Consider the following 19,873-nt stretch of genomic DNA (forward strand, 5'->3'; position numbering starts at 1 on the left):
TCTGCTGTCGGTCACTATAGGAGACAGGTAAGGGCTTGATAGACTTTTTGTTTAACGAGGTAAAGACACTGTTGTTAGCAGTTTTAGGGTAAATCTTCTGTGGGTTGTAGAAATGGGGATTGCCTGGTGTTCTCTGCCAGGGCACTGCTGGCTGCAGCTCCCTGGGTGGACAGCAGTGTCTGGGACACGAGAGGCAGCAGGACTTTCACACTCTTCTGTACTTTGATGATTAAGACCTGAGTCCAGTGAGATACTTGGACAATAAAGGTTAAGTATAAGAGTGTGTGGACAGGATATAATTCCCCGACTGCGTTGAAGATACTGCATCACTCACTTGTTCTCTGCACAGGATTAATTTACCCCCAGAGGACTTGCTGTGTGGGGTTAGCCTGCCAGCCAGCCAGCGCTGCACCCCACAGCTGCGTCAGGCTCTAGGTTTCAAGAAGGCAGCACCTATTTGTTTAAGTATTTTTATAGGTTTGGGGGAATCTTTTTTTGCCCTTTCTTTCTTAGTACTCGTAGCTGACACCTTGTGCTTTGTGTAAGTGATAAGTTTCTGTTACCTCCAGAAGAGCACATTTGTGCTAACTGCTGTGATACAGAAGTGCACACAAGTGACTTATCTAAAAGTGTGGAAAGAGAGCACCACTTGTGGGCTATCCTGCCTTGCCTGGAAGAGCAGCTGCCTTCCCGCTCGGCAGAAAAGGTTCGGTGGCAGAGTGCTTGAGAGGGACCTCATGTTAGGACACTACTTGTGCATATAAGATAAAAACATATCATGTGAAGTAGCAGTAATAATTAAACTGAACTGCAGTGAACCCCTGGTGAACAAAAGGTACCTTGAAATGTTGTGGCTCTGCTAAAATGTACTTGCTTACAGAACCTACTTTGCCAACTTACAAATCAAAGCAAAATAACTGTTCACGTTGCGGCAGCATGCACAGTCATCAAAGATGGGGATCACATTGTGCTGGGTGCTGAAGGTGAGTTTTTCAGGTTCCTTTGTGTGGCTTGGGGAGGAGAGGAGGTGTTGTGACTTGTTGGGCATCCTCTGCTGTTCATCCTCGGGAAGAGTGTCCCAGCAGGAACTTCCAATGAGCTGTACGGTTGTTCCACCATGATGAACCTGCCACTCCTCTAGATTATCCTAGCCGTGGGAAACAAAAGCTGACGGTACTGAGATGCGCCTGCTATCACCTATACCTGGAAGCCCATCAGGAGAGGCTTCAGAAGTCAAAAACATGGCAGAGCCCTCCAGGGCCCAGAGCGAAGAGCTCTGCTCTGCAGAGCGGTGGGGCAGCCGGGGCACCTCCTGTAGTGTGGAGGCTCTGTCTTGCCCGCACAGAAGATCTTGGTTGAGTTTCCTAGAAGCCAGACCCTCATCTTGTGTAAAGAAGTACAGCATGAATAAAGTCAGGCTGGGGTCTGCACAAAGCGTGGTCAGAGGGAGGTGTCTCAGAGTTTTGTACTAAGCTGACACCGGACAACTGTATTTCGGTGTTTTTCTCTGTCTCGATTTGGAAAACATTGCTGTCTAAGTATGGTTTGCCCGCAGGGCCTCTGACAGCATGGAGGCTGACTCAGTGGTGCTTTTCCCTTTAGCAGATGGCTTTTGCAGTCTGCTGCCTTCTGTTCCTGAGGGCGCCAGGCAGACACCGAGTGGGCTGGCCCACCAGTGTCTCCAGCTGCGGAGGGGACTGGGAGAGGGGCAGGGGTGAGAGTGTCTCGCAGAGACCGCAGCAGAAGAGGAACTGTAAACAGCACAGGGAACCTTGCGTTAACTGCTCGCAGAAGAGAGCGCAGTGATGTCCTGCATCCCGTCCTGACACCCCCGCCTTCCCCAGACTGCTGTACCTCTGCATCTGAAACCATACTGGCCAAAAAGACTTCAGCGTGCCTTTCTGGCACTGGCTTCTGCAGCAAATGGAAAGTGAGATGGTCTGTCAAGGCAGGGGAAATTACTTCAATAAAAGCTAGAATTACTTGTGCTTCTAGAATTTTAATTTTTTTTTTTTCCTTAGTTTATGAAGTGGGGATAGGAGAAAGTTTACTTTTTAAGTGGGCTGCTCTGTGAGAAATCAGGATGAGTTCCTTGATAAAGTTAAAAGAAAATATAAGTAGTCAGCATTAGGATGCTTTAATAATTTAGTATTTAATCCTATGAACGGTAGCATTTGTAATTTAGCTTATGTGGCATTGTACTGACTCAGAGTTCCTGCAAAAGCAAGCTACTTCTTGAATTGTATAACACTGAAATCTCCCTTTCTCTTGCTGCATTTCCTTGGTATAATGAAGCTATAAAGTCTCAAATACATTTGTCTATTCTGTGAAGACCTGTGGATTAAGATATATATTATAAAGCAACTTTTCATACGACTCGCTCCAAAAAAGCAGGGGGTCTTCTCTGCCATTGCATTTGAGAAAGAGTGCGTGAATTGCCCAAGTAAGATATTTCCCTAGGAAAAGTTAGCTTTTTCTTTCCTTTCCCCTGTTCGTTGTGTTAAGCATCAGCACTGGGATTTTTCCTTGACTGTATTGCTGGTGTATCCACTGCTCAGAGCCTTCTCTACGGAGAAGGCTGTCAGTCTGGTGGGAGCATAGAGCAAGCAGCCTGCGAACTGGTTCCTGCTTTAGCTGAGAGTAGATTTCAGACTAAGAAAGAAGATGCCCATTTTGAGTGGGCATTTAAGTGTTTAAAAGGCTTATGTGGTATTAATGTGTTTGCTGCTGGCCCTTCCATGCCTGGGTCACAGCTTTTGTGGGACCGCAGGGCTTATCTGAGAAAATACTTGCTCATCCATACAACCATGAGGTTCTTCCATAATAGGTTTTTTTTTTTTCATCTTATTTTGCAGGTGTTTCTTGAACTCTTCAGTGTGTCACAGAACTGTTGTGTTTTGGGATAGCCTGCTTAACCTCTTGGAAGAAAATCTGCCAACAGCCAAAAATGACCTGAGCTGGAGAGCTGCTGCTTTATCCCCAGGTAGTACGTTGGTAGCTCAGTGGCTTCTCAATACCACAGCTTAGCACAGCTTGCTTTCAGCAAGTTGCTCAAGGAGGGATTTGTCACTAGGGCATCTCTAGGATGGCTAGTGATCTGCATGTGTTTGTCTCCTGAGGAGCACTGGGACACCTGGTGTCTCTGTACTGCTCCCATGTTCTTGGACACATCCCGGAGCAGCCACGTGGGGAAATGAGCAGCTGCCCTCCTGTCTTCAGTGGTCCAGTGCGCCGCTCACGAGGTGTTTATGCCTCAGCATATGTTTCCTACACCAGCCCTTTGTGCTGCCTAGGTTGAGCTGCCCTTTGGGCACCCCTGCTATTGAATTGCCCCCTCTTATAACATAATGGGAGCTGGAGGTGTCTGCTAATATGAGGCAGTGCAGAAGAGGACAGGCAGTACTGTACAACCGGATCTGGCTTTGCTTTCTGCAGGGGTAACATACCTTGAGTAATGCTTATCAAAGTGCATTTATGAACCCAAACATGCATCAAACCCTGCTGTGGATTAATTGGCTCCCAGCAGCTGTTTAGTGAGGTTTCATGTTGGGAGCGCACTCAGCCTACGGCAGGCTTGCAGGAGTTTCCTGTGAAGTCACCAAGTGTGTCAGTACCAGGCTGGTGAAACTCTCGCTGTTCATGAACTCACAGCTTTTATTTCAACAGTTATATGCCTCATTGTGTGCTTCATTAGTGTTCGTGCCTATGGTCAAGTAGAAGCTCAGTTCTGGAAATGCTGGTGGTGGGATTTGGATATTGCCTGCTGGGGTGGGAGGTGAAGGAAAGAAAAGTGGAGACTTACCCTGCTGCTGGTATGATATTGGCTGTGTTCAGCTTGGCTGTCACTTGGGGAAGGGAATAGAAAAAAGTTTAACTGGCAGTGGCCTCAGATCACCATTACATAGCGTGTGATGGCTAATAGCCAGCTCAAGCCTTTCCGTTTGATGTTTGAGGTGGTGGACTTTGAAATGAGATCTTTAAACAGCCTGAAATTTTAAAATTACCCCTATGTTCTCCCTCTCCCCTCGCCTGCACACTGGTGTTTATAACTTTATATATGTGCATGCCTGTGCACGCAGCCCTGACTGAGATGTGTTCCTCTCTCCCAGGACCAGCTTCCTGCCCCGTGTTCAGTGTCCCATTTGGATGCACCGTACACTATGGTTCACATCAATGTGTTGAAAAAATTCATGTGTGTTCTTGTGGTAGTACTGGTAGCGCTGACAGTTTGCTTGTGGAGAGAGACGAGAAGAAGCTACTACGTTCCTTTCAAGACGGAGAACAATGATTTGCAGGTTCACAGGACTTCAGAAAAATGGAACCCGCTTAAATCACAGGGCCTTTTCCGTGAAGCAGCTGGTGAATTGGATCAGATACCCAAAACGTGGTTTGGTAACCACAACAAAGTAAAAGGCAGCACCTCTGGAACAGCCGAAAAGTCCAAGAAAGCAGCAGACTCTGTGAAGGTATGGGATAAGGACAGTTCATCCAGAAATCTCATACCCAGGCTGCAGAAGGTCAGAAAAAACTACCTGTCTATGAACAAGTACAATGTGACTTACAAGGGGAAGAGGAATGCGGTTAAACTCAGCCCAGAGAAGCTGCTCTGCCAGCTACGGGACAGGGTGAATGTGACCATGATACAGGGATCAGATGGTCCTTTTGATACCTCTGAATGGCAGCAATACCTACCAGGAAAAAGCCTCAATGAAACAGTGGGCCGCCTGGGTCGCTGTGCTGTCGTGTCCTCAGCAGGGTCTCTGAAATCATCTCATTTGGGACAAGAGATAGGTTGGTATCTTTCTATTAGCATAAAGTCAAATAACGTTGTTTTATAACTTACGCTGAATAAAAGTAACCTACTGTCATGCTCTTACCAATAAGTCTCTGGTGTGGTCACAAAGGTGTTTAAAGTAAGTTGAAATATTATCCTTAAACTTCTTCTAAAGTTAGTGAACATTACAGCCTGGGAGGAGATGGGAGTAATGATCAGATTCTCCCTTCCTCTCTTGAGCGTACACACTGCACAGCGTGGGCTGCATTATGATGCCCTAGATCACAGTGCCTGTGAGCCTTAGACCTTGGGCGGACCAAAATGGGCAAGCCTCAAGGGAGTGGAAGGGTTGGCTTGAGCTGAGAGGACATGATGTATGTGCAGGTAGTTCTATTCCAGCTAGTCCTTTCAATTTTCACGATTGCGTTGGCATCACTAGAGGGTAGCACTAATACTGGATACCAGGGAGAGGTCTTGGTTCCTCAAGTGTTTGTTTCTTGAGAGGGTTTGGGGTGGATTGAGTAATGCCAATGCGCTCATTGTACAGTCAACAGTCAGAAAATTTTTCATTCAGAAAGACTTCTTCAGAGAAGAAGTAAAAGAAAACACTAAAGGGAAAAAACTCCACTGGACACAGCCCTGAGCACTCTGCTGTAGTTGACCCAGCGTTGAGCAGAGGGGCTGGGTACAGACAATCTTCATAGGTCCCTTCCAACCTTAGTGACGCTGTAATTCTTGCTCATGGCTTCCCAAAAGTGGCACTGCTTCATTCTGAACCATGAGGCAATGGCTGAGTTTGAGTGGCCCAGGAGACCATGGAAAAATTTTACAGGGCTTTATTTTCTCTCTTCTTTAGATAGTTTGGTGATGCTTTGCAAAGTCTTATCTGACCATATTTATCTGAGGTTAATGCATTAATTAATAAATGCTGAAGCATTGGTCTTGTACTGTGGATTATAAAGTAGCATGTTTTGATACCAAAGCATTTTGTGTCTTTAAGAAAGCACCATGCAGGGGAAACCAGCTCTCCACCCTTCAGCTCAGGATTTTGTGCCTGGCAGAAAATTCTCTTGTGCCTGCAGTTCCCTCAGCTTTCTTCATTAATTGTTGTTTGAGGCTCAGTTAAGATTCACACTTTGCTGAACCGCAGCTTCACTGCAGGAGAAGTTTTAAAGCCTATGGGTGTTCTCTCCAGTGGAAATTGTTTGCAGACTTCAGTGTGTCCGTAAGTTGTCTGTTGGATCAGGTCCCTTTTGGCCTGCACTAAGCTGCAAGTAGCCTTCATCCTCTGAAACAAGTAGATAGATAGCTTTTAATACATTATTCATGGACAACTTGGGCAAAGCCTTCAGAATCGTAGTCCCCAGATGCTCGTGGGAGGGTCAGGGGTTTGTTCTGGTACTTGCTCAGAAGTTCTCCCCCAAACTCCTCTCTGCTCCACAGGGCAGGTGGGCAGGCGCTAGAATGAGGTTGAACAGTTTGAAGTGTGTTAAAATGCTATGAAAGATGCAATGAAAAGATAATGGCGGTATGGAACCAGGATAGCATTGCCTCCTGATAAAAATTACGGGTGGGAGCTGGTTGATGTAATTGTTTCCGCCTCTTAGGAGTGTTTGAGGCCAGGTGGGTCAAGACTTGGGAAGCCAGTTCTGACTTTTCCTTTGAGTACCTGTCTTGGCTTGTTTAAGTGCCTCTTGAAGTTCGGTAGCTAAAGGTTTCCACAGAAGTGACCTTCTGTTGAACACCCTCCCTTTACACAGCTGGCTTGTCTCCAAGGGTGTCTCTGTTAGACTCCAGCATACTGGTAAAACTGCTTGCTCCTCTGTAAGGACACCCTCTCAAGAGCTGAGGGTGGTGTTTATGGCGTGTTGTAATGCAGTCCATGCGAGCACTGGATTCGGTATCGGAGCAGCCGAGAAGTGCAATGGGCTGTGCTCTGGCTGCGGCACAGCTGAAAGGACGTCAGATGTGGAAAGCCATTTCATTGTTCCTACAGCCGGTCTCTGAGCCTGTCCCCGAAACTGAAGCACCAGTTTGTTCCAGATCACAAGGGATGGATGCTGGAAAGGTCACTGTGTAATGTGCCCGAGGCGAATGCCATTAACCCCTGCTGGTGTCCCTGGCTTGCGTTCCTCACGCCTGGGTCGCAGACTTTAACCTTTCTGCTCAAGCAGTCATCTCTGCTAGTGATACTGCAGAGTTTTGGGCACTCGCAGCCTTGAGCTGGGCAGGATGAATATCAAAGGATTCAGGAGTATTCACTATATTTATGTACATTTTTTTCCCAGTTTTGACCTGAAGTATTTCCATGTAGGAAAAGCCGTGGTTTTGTTAGAGGAAGGTGCCAAAAAGGTACTAAATCTGGGAGGCTTAAAATGAAGCATTTGCATAGATGAGCACAACAGATTGCTGAATTATTATTCCAGGAAATATTTGTTCTGTGTAATCACATTAAGATATCAAATGAGCAATTACTCAACGTAAGGGAGGCTGGCAGAGCAGAACGGGTAGAAGCTTGTAAACAAGCAGCTCATATCTTACTGGGCTGTTGGTGTTATTGGAGGTTATGAATTGCCAGTGAAAAATCTGATACCGAGTGCAGCACAACCACCTGGAGACAGTGCTTCAGAGCGCCAGCTACTCTGCCTGTGCAGTCATTAAACATCCTTTTAAAATGCAAATTTAAGGCATAATAACACTTGGTGTCTGGCTGAAGTTATATGGGGAAATTATAACCCTGTACTCCATGGATGCAAGGTAGGATGCGGAGTTAAGGGTCTGTAGTGGTAACTACAGAGCTGCTTCTCAGCGTGGACACATTTTTTCTGGAAACATCACCTTTCTGAGTTTTGTGTGTTGCTTTGCAAGGGCTCTAAACAAGATCCACTTGTCTACGAGGATAAAGTAGCTGAGAAACTAGTCTTCACTGCCAGTGATTACTGATCCTCCAGCATTGGTTGTGAGAACACCCCTGTTTTCAAGAAAATGATCTCAAAAAGACCTGGTTCGGGACCAGGCGAGCCCTTCTGCCCTGGCTGGGGACTCGGCAATTCCCCACAGACCCCAGCTGCAGCTGCCATGAGCTGTGGTTGTGGGGCCTCAGCACAAAGGCAGGCAAGTTGGTCCTGCTCCTCTAACTCAACGCCTCTGATCACGTGAAAGGTTTCCTATCCAAATGTAGCCAGTAGGTATGGAGAAGCTGGGGTGCCAGGGTGATGGGCACGAACGCCCTCTGTGCCGCAGCAGCAGCCTGGCTCCATGGCATTACGGCAGCGTGGCCAGCTGTGCCAAGGCAGAGGAGGGGGCTGGAGGAATGCTGTGCTATCTTAAGAGATGATGCCAGCAGAGGAAAATGCAGTGAATCCCGAGGCATGTAACAAGCCGTGCCTGTTAAATGCACAGCGGTGGTTTTATTTCTGTAACGTGGGAGGTACGCTGGCAGGCTGAAGTCAGCTTCGCTTTCCACTGTGGTTATTATACATGTTTCTCAGGCTGGTCAACCTCCAGGCTGTAAGACAGGATGCTGGCTCGCTGTTATTTCCTAGTTCTTTAGATTGCAGCCAGCCACATGGTAAATTAATTGTATATCGGTCTATCTCCTGGTAAAGTGTTTGGAAGGAAGAAGAGGGAGAGGGAGGGAAACGCTGCGCTCCTCCATGCAGAGCAAATGCTAGAGTTGCTCTCAGCCTTGCAGTGGACTGTAATTTTAAAAACTGGATTTTTAAAAGTGTATTGATCATGAAGTTAGACTAACAACTTCTTCTACAGAATCTGGCTTGGTACTTCTAGTTGTTATGTGGAAAGCCAGGGACTAGCCAGATTGTATTAGAAATGCAGGTGAATAACCTATTACATGTCTCTCTTATCACTCAAAAACCAGTTGTTAGCTCACAGGTTTTCACTCTGTTTTGCTTTCAGACAGCCACGATGCCATCTTGCGATTCAATGGGGCTCCTATCAAGGGGTTTCAAGAAGATGTGGGGCAAAAGACAACAATTCGTCTCGTGAACTCCCAGGTAGGTCTGACAAACATGTGCCAAATGGGCCAAGCGTGGCAGAGCTGCATACCTCCCCTGTGCTGCCTGGGAGCTGAGCAGCAGGCTGAAATAACAACAGCCATGGGGCTTCTGGGTTCATCTGCTGCTGGGAGGTCTTTAAAATGAAGTTGGGGAGAATAGGGCTTTCCATCCGATTTCTCCTGTCCCTAGCAGATAGCTGTAGGATGGGAACGTCTTCCCTTGTAATGGGGGACAGTTGGTAAATCTGAGGTTACTGCAGTTAAACTAGCACGTGCTAGCGAACCTGCAGTAGCCTGCTTGCGATTTACGGCAGGCACAAGGTAATTTGATTTTTGTCTTGGCTCGAAGCCTCTTGATTAGTACAGGAAGGCCAGCTGCACGCTTGCTGCTGTGTTTTGGGAGCGTGAGGCAGGAACGACACCGCAGCTCAGCTAACACTGCTTGGCAAACCGAGGTGTGCCAAGAGACGAGTTGTGCCTGCCCCAGAAATGGGTATGAAGAATGAAGGAAGTTTATTTGGCTTTTAATAAAAGAACAGTACTTCTTTTCTGCCCAGTGATGCTGCAGATTCTGTAGATAACACTAACCAGGGCTGTTAAATGGCTGAAGACAATTGGCAAAGGACCCACCTTTAGAGCTGTAGCCTGCACAGAGCCAGGAGAGGGTATGGACTCTGGTGAGTGAGTTGGAGGGTCCAGGACCTCATTACAGAGCATGGCAGAAAGTACCTTTAATGCAAGGCGTTGCTTACCGAGTTAAATTTTCCCTGACTCTTTGAGAGCTCTTTCTAGGTATGAGGCTGTCCCTCTGCTAATTTTCTGTGGACTTCAGTAGGCTTTGAAGCAGACTCTCAGTGGTTAGGACCATGTCTAGCAATATGTTAGCAGGGTTAGTATGCCACCCGTTCAGGAGCAGAGTGAGACCCACAACAGAGACCGTCACTGCTCTAGGTACATCTCAGACAGTGTTTGCACTCTACTTCCATATAGCTGTTACCCTTCATTTTTACCCATTTTGGGGGAGAAATTTTCAAGTGTAGACATGCAGAGAGAAGAGGAAATCACAGTAGTGTGTGCTGGTGAGGGAATGGAGTGGGACAGTAAAATACCAAATAGGCCAAGAGTTGTTGGATGAAAGACCTGGTGCAGCATTGCAGCACAGAGTACGAGCACCTCCTCACCCGGGAGGAGGGGGAGGAGGCTGTGGGCACATGAAGAGTGAGGGGGTGAGTGGGGGAGAGATGGGGAACTGAAGCATAGCCTTTGTACTCCGGAAGCAAAAAGGCGGTTTCCTTTCCTCACCCCAAAGCTGAGATTTATAGGCCTGGCGTTTTCTCATCTGCTCCTGTGTGAGGAGTCCATGGGTGCTGCCATGTAACAAGGTTTGAAGTTTCTCAAAGCAGCAGCAGGAGCTTGGCTATTGTCTTCAAAGGCAAGACGTGGAGCTAGCTTGTAACCAGTTTCCCTAGTTCATTTTGTGTGTCTTTCAAAGTACATTCTTGCTCCTTGTGCAAATGCTGTTGCTACCTCCTTCTGCTCTTGGGTCTCGCCTTCTTCCCTTGCTACTGTGCTCTGTTCTGCTGATTGCTGCATCTCGATTCTGCTAGCATTAAACCACCAGTCAGATGTGGGACAGTTTGTCCTTTCTGAACCAATCTGGTTTTAGCAGATGTATCTGGCTACTGACATCCTTCTTCCTCTGCCCTGTTTGACCTCTCCATTTTCATATCTTTCCCTTCTGTGTGTATTTTTATGATGTCAGATAGGCGTTATCACGTAAGAAAACATTCTCTGGAGGATGTGCTCATTGCCAAACTTACTGTGATATGAGACCATTTACCATTTACCAGCAAAACCATGTATGTGACCTGTGTGATACCAGGGTTATCTGCACAGGGAGGAGGGTAACCCAGTGGTTGTACAGCTGAAATATAGCAGTACTAACTCCTCCATGTGGATGCTCTTATCCTGGACCAAGTGTAGTTATAGCGATGTCATTATAGTGCTTCTGTTCTCCATGCAGATCAGCCTGCAGCCATGGGTGATGTTTTTCATCTGCCACCGTCCCTTCTGAATGGAGACACCAGCTTAGAAAACTTCAATTACAGGGAGAGCAAAATTGTTGCAGCTTTTAGAGGCTAAAATTAACTCAAAATGCAGTGTTGATCTAACTGCTGAACAGGGCAAAAGATGCTCTCCATGTGAATAGTGCAGGAGTTTCTCTTATGGAGTTTCTAAGCTGAACAGCTCTAATTGCAGTCCCTATTATCTTCAGGGATCACTGGATGGGGAACCTGGTTTTCTTCTGCATTTTTATTTGCACTTTTAATGGTTCAGTGCTGTTCTAGTCGTGGTGACATCATTTTAACCTTCTTGTTAGTGGGGTTGCCTGATCATGTTTTGTTTTCACCTTGCTGCAGGAGCTGTGCCTTGCCTTGCAGAGAGCTCTTGCAGGCATCAGGTACTGGCTGGACAAGCTGTAATTTGCTCTTGTTCTGGGTTTGACTTTTCTTATATTATAAGTGGTCACTGGGACAGGGATGGGATTGTGGCTTGGCTGCTCTTATTTTGGCTCTTACTATTGATCAATCCTCAGTCCATTCCCAAAATGAAGGAAATGGGATCTCCTGAACCTAATCTGTCAAAACTAGTCTGTATCGAGTAGTATCCCTTTGGCATGTGTGGCCAGTGGCCCTAAGTTGCTTAATAATTATTTTAAGATATTTTTCTGTAACTTGCTGACCAGTCTCTAGCACATATCTGGGGGTAGATGGTTTTAACAGTAGAGTGAGTTATCTTGTACATCTGTGTGCATATGGAAAGATTAATAGATTGATACTGGCAGGAGGGGGAGAAATTTGGGATCCTCAGATCTGAGGATAGGCTTGTAGGTCCACAAGCTTGGTAGTTGTTCTAAATAAAGACATTCTTTAACATTGCCTTGCTTATTTTCTTAGACCTTCACTGGTTCATCAGCACTGCTTCCTTTAATGGCATGTTTTCCTGTGGTCTTATGCAAGGCATCGATTTGCCCTGGGAAAGCAGTCACATCTTGTGAAAATAAGGGCTGAAGAGTGTGTGTGGGGAGTGCTAATGTCATTCTGTAGTCCCAGCTCCTTTCTGCAGAGCTGACAAAGGACCAGAGTACCTCGTTTCTCCCAGCCTCTGTTTACAGTTCTCCTTGGCTGGCTTCTCACTGTCATGGAGAGCACTCTCTGCTTTGGCTGTGTTTGCTGTTATTGGCACTAACAAGTCTGCGGGGAGGAAGAGAAAGCAGATAGCACATTGGTGGAATGGAGTAAGATTGTGATGGGAAAGGGGAGCATGTTTAGATTACAGGGCATTGACTGTGGTAGCCAGAGAGAAGGAACTGGTTTTGAAATGGTCAATAAACGTACCAGGAGGGTAGGGGCTGTATTAGCAAGATACTTGCTAAACAGTGAATTGGCTAAAGAACAAATTAGCTAGGAAATCAATAGATCAGTTAACTAATTAGGATCAAAAAGCTGGGCAAGACAAATAATTCATTTAGCAAGTTAAGTGAATTTACTTAGAAAGAATCAGTCGCTATTAAACAGAACAAATAGGCACTAAAGGTATCTGGGGAGCCAGATTCCTCCAGCAAACGGGTTAAGTGACCGATAGATAACTAGTAGTGCCAAGAGCCAGCTCTGTGCTGTGGCAAAGGAAACAGCAAACACCCTGTGGCTGCGGAGGTGCTCCCCACCTGGTTCCTTATCCCTTTGCTTTTGTGCCTGTCACAGCTCTCTAGGGGTTTGTGTGCCTCTGCCAACTCACGTGGCTTTGCTTGGCTGACCTTTGCTTTCTCTGATGCTCAGTCTCTCTTGAATCCTCCTTTCACGTGTTTCACCTCAGAAAAGTTCCTGAAAGATTTCTAGCCTTTAAATAGAAACAACGAAATGAAAATCGAGCGCCTGTGTTCCTTGCCCTATTCCTGTCCTGTTGTGGTGCTCCATCCCACTTGTACCTGGCTAAGGGGACGGCTGGTGCCAGCTGCCGTGCCCTCTCCTTGCCTCTGGTGTCCACGGACCAGAGGCAGAAGTTCACACCTGCAGCGCTGCACACTCCAGCTAACAAGTGGCCTACATATTTTAGCTATGGTAAGGAAATGAAACCAGGCAGTACACGTGGTCAAGGCCAAAGCCTAATCCTGCAGAGTTAAGAACAGATGCGAGGAAACCCTTTTCGCTTTTGGAATAATTCACATCTGGGCTGGCCAGAGCGTCCTCGTGCTCTGGTTATGGGGAGAGCCAGGAAGGCAGCCTGCTGCTCGGGGCAGCCGGGATACTCAAGGATAAATTGGCTAGCTCTTAATTAGATCCGTGGAGAAAATCAGGACAAATGGGGACTGATTTTTATGATGATGCTTTTCTTCAGCAGATGTTTACAAGCTGTGCCTGTACAGGTTATGCTTTTGGGTGGGGAGGACAGGAGATCAGTCCCTGTCTCATTTGATTCTGACTGTTTGCTTTTTGCTGCAGACCTGGGTTACCCTCAGGTGTCACGAGCTGTGGTGGTTGCGTCCAGACCGTAGAGGGCAACTTCTCAGTTCGAACCACCTGGTTTTGTTCATTTGGGAAAGCCTCTGGTGGAGCAGTCTCTCTCCACCAATACTGTCTCTAGCCCGTGTGCTTTGCTGTTGTGATGCTTTCCTTCTCATTGCTGCTTTCATGAGATTCAAACCTCCCTTGCCCGAGTTGCACCACCCTGCTCTGGAGAGGCGAGGTGGGGCTCAGTGCAAGGCAGGGTCAGCTGGGCTGCCGTGGGGTCTTGTCTCTTGCACCGGTGGTCTCACAGCAAGTTCGCCCAGCGCTGAGCCCTGGCTGCCTGAGTTCGTGCTGCTCAGGAGAAACCACCCATGTGCAGACCTTTTTTGGTTCAAATGAAGGTTCTTGATAAAGCCAACAGTGTGTTTGCATTAGACTCTTCCTGCACTGTCCTGGCGACTGGTGGCAGCAAGTGATATTCCCACCTGCTTCTGGTAGTTGTAGCGATGGTGTCCATCGTACAAGCTGGGTCACTCTGCGGGTCCTGTCCTTATTTTATTATTGAAGATGGGTAGCGAAAACCTTGCAAAGCGTAATGGCAGTTTTTCTTGTGACTCTCCACTAAATCCTGTGCTACCAGATAGGACTGGAGTGGGCATTGGAAGGGCATCACTGGGGGTTGTGCCCTTGCCTGCATGCAGTGGGGCATGCTCAGTAACCGGGAGTGGGGTGGCTGTGGCTGTATTCAGGTATGTTTTACCACTTGGCTGCCTGCTAATTCTGACAGCATACTGTATATTATTGTATTTGTTGTTGTTATTCAAGCTTGTAACTGTTGAGGAGCAGCAGTTCCTGAGGGAAGCGCTATATAACACTGGAATCTTAATTGTCTGGGATCCAGCACCATATCATGCAGAAATTCATGAGGTAAGGCTGAGTTTTCTGTAAATAAAATCAGATTTGTATGCTTTGAAGTGCATCTGTTAACCCGCTTCTTCCTAATGTGGTCAGTCACTCATTTTAAGACCGTTTTTGTTTACCTCTTCGTTATCATGGATATATCCGTATGTACTTCTGCAAGTATCCCATGGATGGGTGCTCCTAGGGAAACACTTCCGTGTTCCTGATCCCTGTGAAGGGCCTCAGGCCAAGTGTAACGGGTCACCACCTTTACTTTCCCATGGGCTGATGCCGTAGGGAGGAGGTCACTGCTGGCTGCAGCAGTTGTCATCTTGTCAGAGGATGATCTCCTCTTTCTGACAGTTGCTGTAAGATTTGCTGAGGACTGATGCTTGGACGTTTCAACCACCAGTCAGACCTGAGATATACTGGATACATTATGAACAGATTGGGAAATCCTCTGAAGATCTTTCCGAATGTCTCCTCTCTGTGTCAGCTAGACTTTCACTTGTAGGTGTTGCAATCCCTCTAGCATTCACTTTTCATTTTGAGTACAAAAGGGCGTTATTTGATAAGTGATGAGCTTTGGAGGCTCAGGATGAAAGCAGGTAGGAGTGAATATTCCATTCTTTACTCTTATTTTAAGCTCTGTCTGTAACTGAGAGGTCTTTGAGTTCCTTTCTTTGGGCTGCATTTCCTATTTTCTCACTGATGTTTATTCTTGTGTCCAGTCCCACACCTCCAGGAGACATGAGGGTGTATGTACAGCATGTTTAAGAGTCAGTAAAACCAGGATGGGATATTTTTAGCATAGGAAAAAAAAATCTCAAAATGACTTTAAGAAAACATAAGCCCTTCCTAAGTGTTTTTACTGAAAGGGGAAGTTTTAGGATACAAATCAGCTCAGCCTGGTTTAGGAGGCTGTGCTGGGGACACTTGCCTGCAGAATAGGATGCTTTGCACTCCAGTGTGGACAGGGGTCAGGATCTGTAACATTTAAGGCAGAGTTCTCAACATCATCTGCTATTGGGGGGCGGAGAATGAAATTATACAAGGTGCTGATGTCATTTAATGGTCCTTCACTGAGATTTGGGTTTTCCCTGCTCTGTTCACTGAGTCAAGTCACCACAGTGACTCGAGGGGCAGATGAGGTGGTGGGGGACAGTGAGTGAGCGTGTGTAGGTATAGCAGGACCTTTTCCCCCTGGCAGCAGCAGGTTCACTCGTCCCCGTTTCCTGTTGGTTACAGGAAAGAGTAGGCTAGAAATAAACAGTCTGACTTCTTGTTTCTGTTTTGCAGTGGTACAGAAAACCAGACTACAACTTTTTTGAAAGCTATAAGTCATATCGTAGTACACATCCAGAGCAGCCCTTCTATATCCTGAATCCAAAAATGCAGTGGCAACTCTGGGATATTCTGCAGGAGAATTCCCTGGAGCATATTCAGCCTAATCCACCATCGTCAGGAATGCTTGGTAAGATAATTGCCCTCTAAACTTCCCATTCAGTTTGCAGGCAGGAACTCTCCAGGATGCCTTTTTTCAAAGACAACTGTGGATTTACGGTGCTTATCAGAGTTGCTTTTACAGTGTTTGTCTTATGCCAAAATTTAAGCTTCCTGTCTTTAAAGTAGCAGCTCAGTTGTGTTAAAGTAAGCGGTTTGCAGCACCCCTCTGAAACAGCAGTTACAAACATGGTCTGGTTCCATGTGGAAACAGGAGAGCAGGTTGCAACATCGAGATGGTCTCTAAGATTTCTAGCTTCTAGCACCAGAGCAGTTCCCACGGGGTGCGAGAGGAAGGATACAGCTCCTGCGGGCTCAGATCTTGTCAGGCAAATAAATCTGGTTACTGCAGATGAAATCTAAGTGCTTGCCTGTTTATGCTTTCCATATATAAATATGGAAATATATATGGAAAAATATATATAGCTAAAGACTTGCTGGGGGGGTGGGAATGGTCAGACTGAATAGTTGCCCTGAAAAGTTCAGTGGTATTCCCCCTTATTCAGCATGCTAACGTCTTGTTTGTCAGCATGCTAAATCCAGCCTCTCGGCAAAGAGGCTCATTTTACATTCTGCTGTAGCAAAGCTTTTCCTTCTTATTGGAGAGCAGATCTCATGACCAGCTGAATAAAAAGGAGTGAACTTTTCAGGAAGTTCACATGTATTTGAAATCACAGCGTAGACGTATGGTCTTGTTTGCCACGTGGATGTCCAACTGCTGTGCTTCAGCCCCTCCTCTGCTCCCGTCTCGGCTCCCATCGCTGCTGGGGCACAGGCACCCTTCTACCTCTGTGTGAACAGAGTTGCTTCTTGTTTTTGCCAGTCAAATGTCTAGTTTTCTTCCACAACCTTGCTCTGGCCCAGCACCTATTGCATCAGTGTGCAGAACAACTGCATAACAGCATAGTCAATGACTTCAGCAGCAAAATTGTTGTTAACTGGAGTTAGGGTCTTGAAGGCAGGCACTGGGCCACATCAGACAGCAAATTCCTCTGTGGCTTAACTTTGGGCCAAGTTACCTGCTTTGTAAAACAAGTCACCTCGCCAGACTCAGGGGCACAGACAAGTTCCAGTTTGCAGCTCTGGGTTTCCTGGAAGGCCTAAGCATGAATGAAAATTGTCATTTGAAAAGGTGGATGAAAACGTGTTTAAAATGCACCTTAGTTAAACAAGTGGTTTCATGGATGGGTTCTTCTAATGTCTTGTAAACTGTGTTCCTCTGATCACGCATGGTCCCTGATGTCTCGGATACTGCATGAATTTTCTGTGATATTATACATTGGTTCTATTTCCCTAGTATATTCTTGCTATTTCTTGCACTTGGAAGAAAAGTAGCCAATAACTGTGGCTTACTTCTGATCTGGCCAGAAGGCTGACAGGTCTGAGCCCAGCACTGGCGTGAATGTCCTCAAGTGGCTCATGTGCCTGTCAGAAGACAGAGGAGGGCAGCAATGCTCTGCTGCGGGGGAGCGGGGGGAGCCTGAAGAGCAGAGGCTGCTCAGGCTCCGTGACCCATCTCCAAGCACAGTTGCTTTCATATCCCCTGCACTCACTTGAGGCAGGTGGGGAAAAAATGAAGGTCTCATCACTGCTTACCCAAGCAGGTTTGAGATGGCCTGTTTGGATCAGCTAATTGTAGTGCACGGTTGGCAGACACCCAAGTTTCCATGAAGGTCACGGAGAATGGTAGCACTCTTAAAAATCGGCCTTTTGGCATGGCTGTCGCTGTAACCAATCTGCTGTAATCAAGTCAATCATACACTTTGCAAGAGAGGGCTTCAGAAAACAGCCCCATCTGGCCAGACCTGTTTTCTCCCCTTCTCGTCTGAACATTCGAAAAGGAAACTCTTCCCCTTGGAGCTGGGTGCTCCTTGCTGACCGCCTGTCTCGCTGGAATGTTTAATCAGTTCTCTGGTTTGACATGGGGATGTCTGCTTTCTTTCCCTCTCTAGGCATCGTGATCATGATGACGCTCTGTGATGAAGTGGACGTGTACGAATTTCTCCCTTCCAAACGGCAGACGGACATTTGCCACTATTACCAGAAGTTTCACGACCGTGCCTGTACCATGGGAGCTTACCATCCCCTCCTGTTTGAGAAAAACTTGGTGAAGCATATAAACCAGGGCACAGACGAGGACATCTATACTCATGGGAAAGTTACTTTGCCTGGCTTCCGAAACGTACATTGCTAGCGGATCGGTTTTTAGTGTGTTTAGGAATTTTTCTTGACTGTCAAAGCACTTTTTAAATCAGGGTTGTCAGATTTGTTAGGTCTAAGCACTGGTGTGTTTTGACAGCTCTTCTGTGTTGCAACACTTGCTCTTAGGACTTCGTTGCCTAACTTCTCCTAACTGTAAGGCGGTGTTAATACGTTGCGGTACATCCACACGGTATCTGCGTGAGCCACTGCAATAAATTTACTCCTGGTGGAGCCAGGCTCATGCAGCAGGTGGATATCTCTGTCTTCATCTCAACCGATCATGGTGTATGGGAGGCGCAGGAGATGCTTTCTAAGCAGACATTGCACAAGTCAGGATCAAATGCTGAATATAGTTCGGTTTGCTTCAAAGGGATTATGACAGCCAAAAACCTGGTCCACTGAGAAACAAGAAAAATAATTTAAAACTTGTTCCTATAGTCCTAGGAGCTCTTTGGAGCAGGGCTGGTTTATGGAAACACTGTCAAAGCTGTGTACTGATAACCTAAACTCCTAGTCCAAAATATTTGATTTTATAAACAGTTTGTAAAATAACCATGGCAGCTTCCTTTCAAATTGTAAGACTTCTGAAACCATTCAGGTGGCATTTTTGGCAAAGGAAGAGGGAGGCAATTCACAATTCGGTGATTCTTGCAAGGCTTTTTAATCTTTTTACTTTTTTTTTTTAATTGCTTAAAATAAATTTTAGTGAACATTTACTTCTCCAGTACAGTGCTGTGCATGGTACAGAAGAAGCCTTATTTCAGAAACATTTTGGGGAAGATGCTCTGAGGCACAAATGCAAGAACTCACTGGAAGTCGGTACCTCTTTCCAGCTGTCTGCTGGTCTACCTTTGCAATTGTTGGCAAATTACTTGCTGGCTTGTCTCTGGTAACAGAAATACCACGTAGCTGCTGCTAGATGAGTTCCAGTTTTCTGCAAGCTAACCAAGGTGGTCTCTCAGCTGCTGTGTGCTTTTTCTGAATAGCTGAGGAGCAGATGCATCGCTTCCATGTTTCATGAGCAGTGGGGAGGGAGAGTGTGCTCTGCTTCTCATGCTGAAACACAGGCAGAATTGAGGAGGGCACCTTTTTTCTGCTCAAGGGGACTCTCCCATGGCAGCACGGTGGAAGTAGTAGCTCTGCAATCTCTGTACGTCAGCAAGAACACCTTCCCTGTCCTCTTCCGTACTGATGTGTTTCATGATGTCTGTAAAGAAAGCGTTTTCTTCTCCTGTTTTGAATAAATCCTGTGAAGTCATTGGCCTGTTCTTGCCTTGGTGAAACCAGTGTAAATGGTGTTGCTCTGTGGCCCTGGGGACTTGTACCAGCCTTGCACCAGCGCAGGCAGAGCTGGGAGGGAGCTGCTCAGCTGCTCGTTTCAGTAAGCCCATGGCTCTTGCCCCATCTTGGGGAGAGGGCCGCTGCGGAGCTGTTCCTCCAGCTCTGAGGCTGGCTTTCTGCACGCCCATCTGTTGGGATGGATTGGATCTGTCAGTGTTTACAAATTGTATGTCATGTCATATATATATGTAAAAAAACTCAGGTCCTTACTCTACTGCTCAAGGAGCACTAGGACAAGAATGCGATGAAGCCCATGAGCAGTTGTCTTGTTAAGCATTCATTGTCCCTGTTAGGGAAGGAGAGCGCTTATGGAGGAGAAGCCAGCAGGGTTGTTTGGGAGAGCTATAGCAAATGTCTCTCTGTCTCCACTCTTAGTTTGTAACAGTCCTACCTCTGGCCCTTGGATCAAGGGGTTGTCTGCCACAGTGATTTGCCTTCTTAGTATGTCTTTAGTTGGGATTCGAATAGCTTCTGCCTTTTTTCCTAGGCTGTCTCATTTGTTATTTCTCACAATGTTATTTTCCCCCACCTCCCCTGTTGGGGTGACCGGACCAGCCGCCGTCCTCAGCTTGGGCCGTGCAATGGATGGATGGTACCTTGCCGCAGGGGAGCAAGCGCAGCCCCGGG

General features: G+C 46.7%; 1 protein-coding gene across 3 annotated transcripts in view; it reads left to right on the forward strand.

Moving 5' to 3' along the window:
- The window catches only part of ST6GAL1 (ST6 beta-galactoside alpha-2,6-sialyltransferase 1), a 48,698-nt gene extending 29,535 nt beyond the window's left edge, over nt 1–19,163 (forward strand). For all 3 annotated transcript variants that reach the window (XM_050902832.1, XM_050902830.1, XM_050902831.1), the window contains exons 2-7: nt 2,856–2,983; nt 4,110–4,791; nt 8,693–8,790; nt 14,126–14,227; nt 15,500–15,674; nt 17,656–19,163. In XM_050902832.1, the coding sequence (XP_050758789.1) occupies nt 4,161–4,791; nt 8,693–8,790; nt 14,126–14,227; nt 15,500–15,674; nt 17,656–17,897 (1,248 nt within the window). In that variant the 5' untranslated portion in view covers nt 2,856–2,983; nt 4,110–4,160 and the 3' untranslated portion in view covers nt 17,898–19,163. The remainder of the gene's footprint in view (nt 1–2,855; nt 2,984–4,109; nt 4,792–8,692; nt 8,791–14,125; nt 14,228–15,499; nt 15,675–17,655) is intronic.
- Nucleotides 19,164–19,873: the final 710 nt, after the last annotated feature.

Source organism: Gymnogyps californianus, chromosome 10 (genome assembly GCF_018139145.2).
Source record: "Gymnogyps californianus isolate 813 chromosome 10, ASM1813914v2, whole genome shotgun sequence".
In the NCBI taxonomy this organism is placed as follows: Eukaryota; Metazoa; Chordata; class Aves; order Accipitriformes; family Cathartidae; genus Gymnogyps; species Gymnogyps californianus.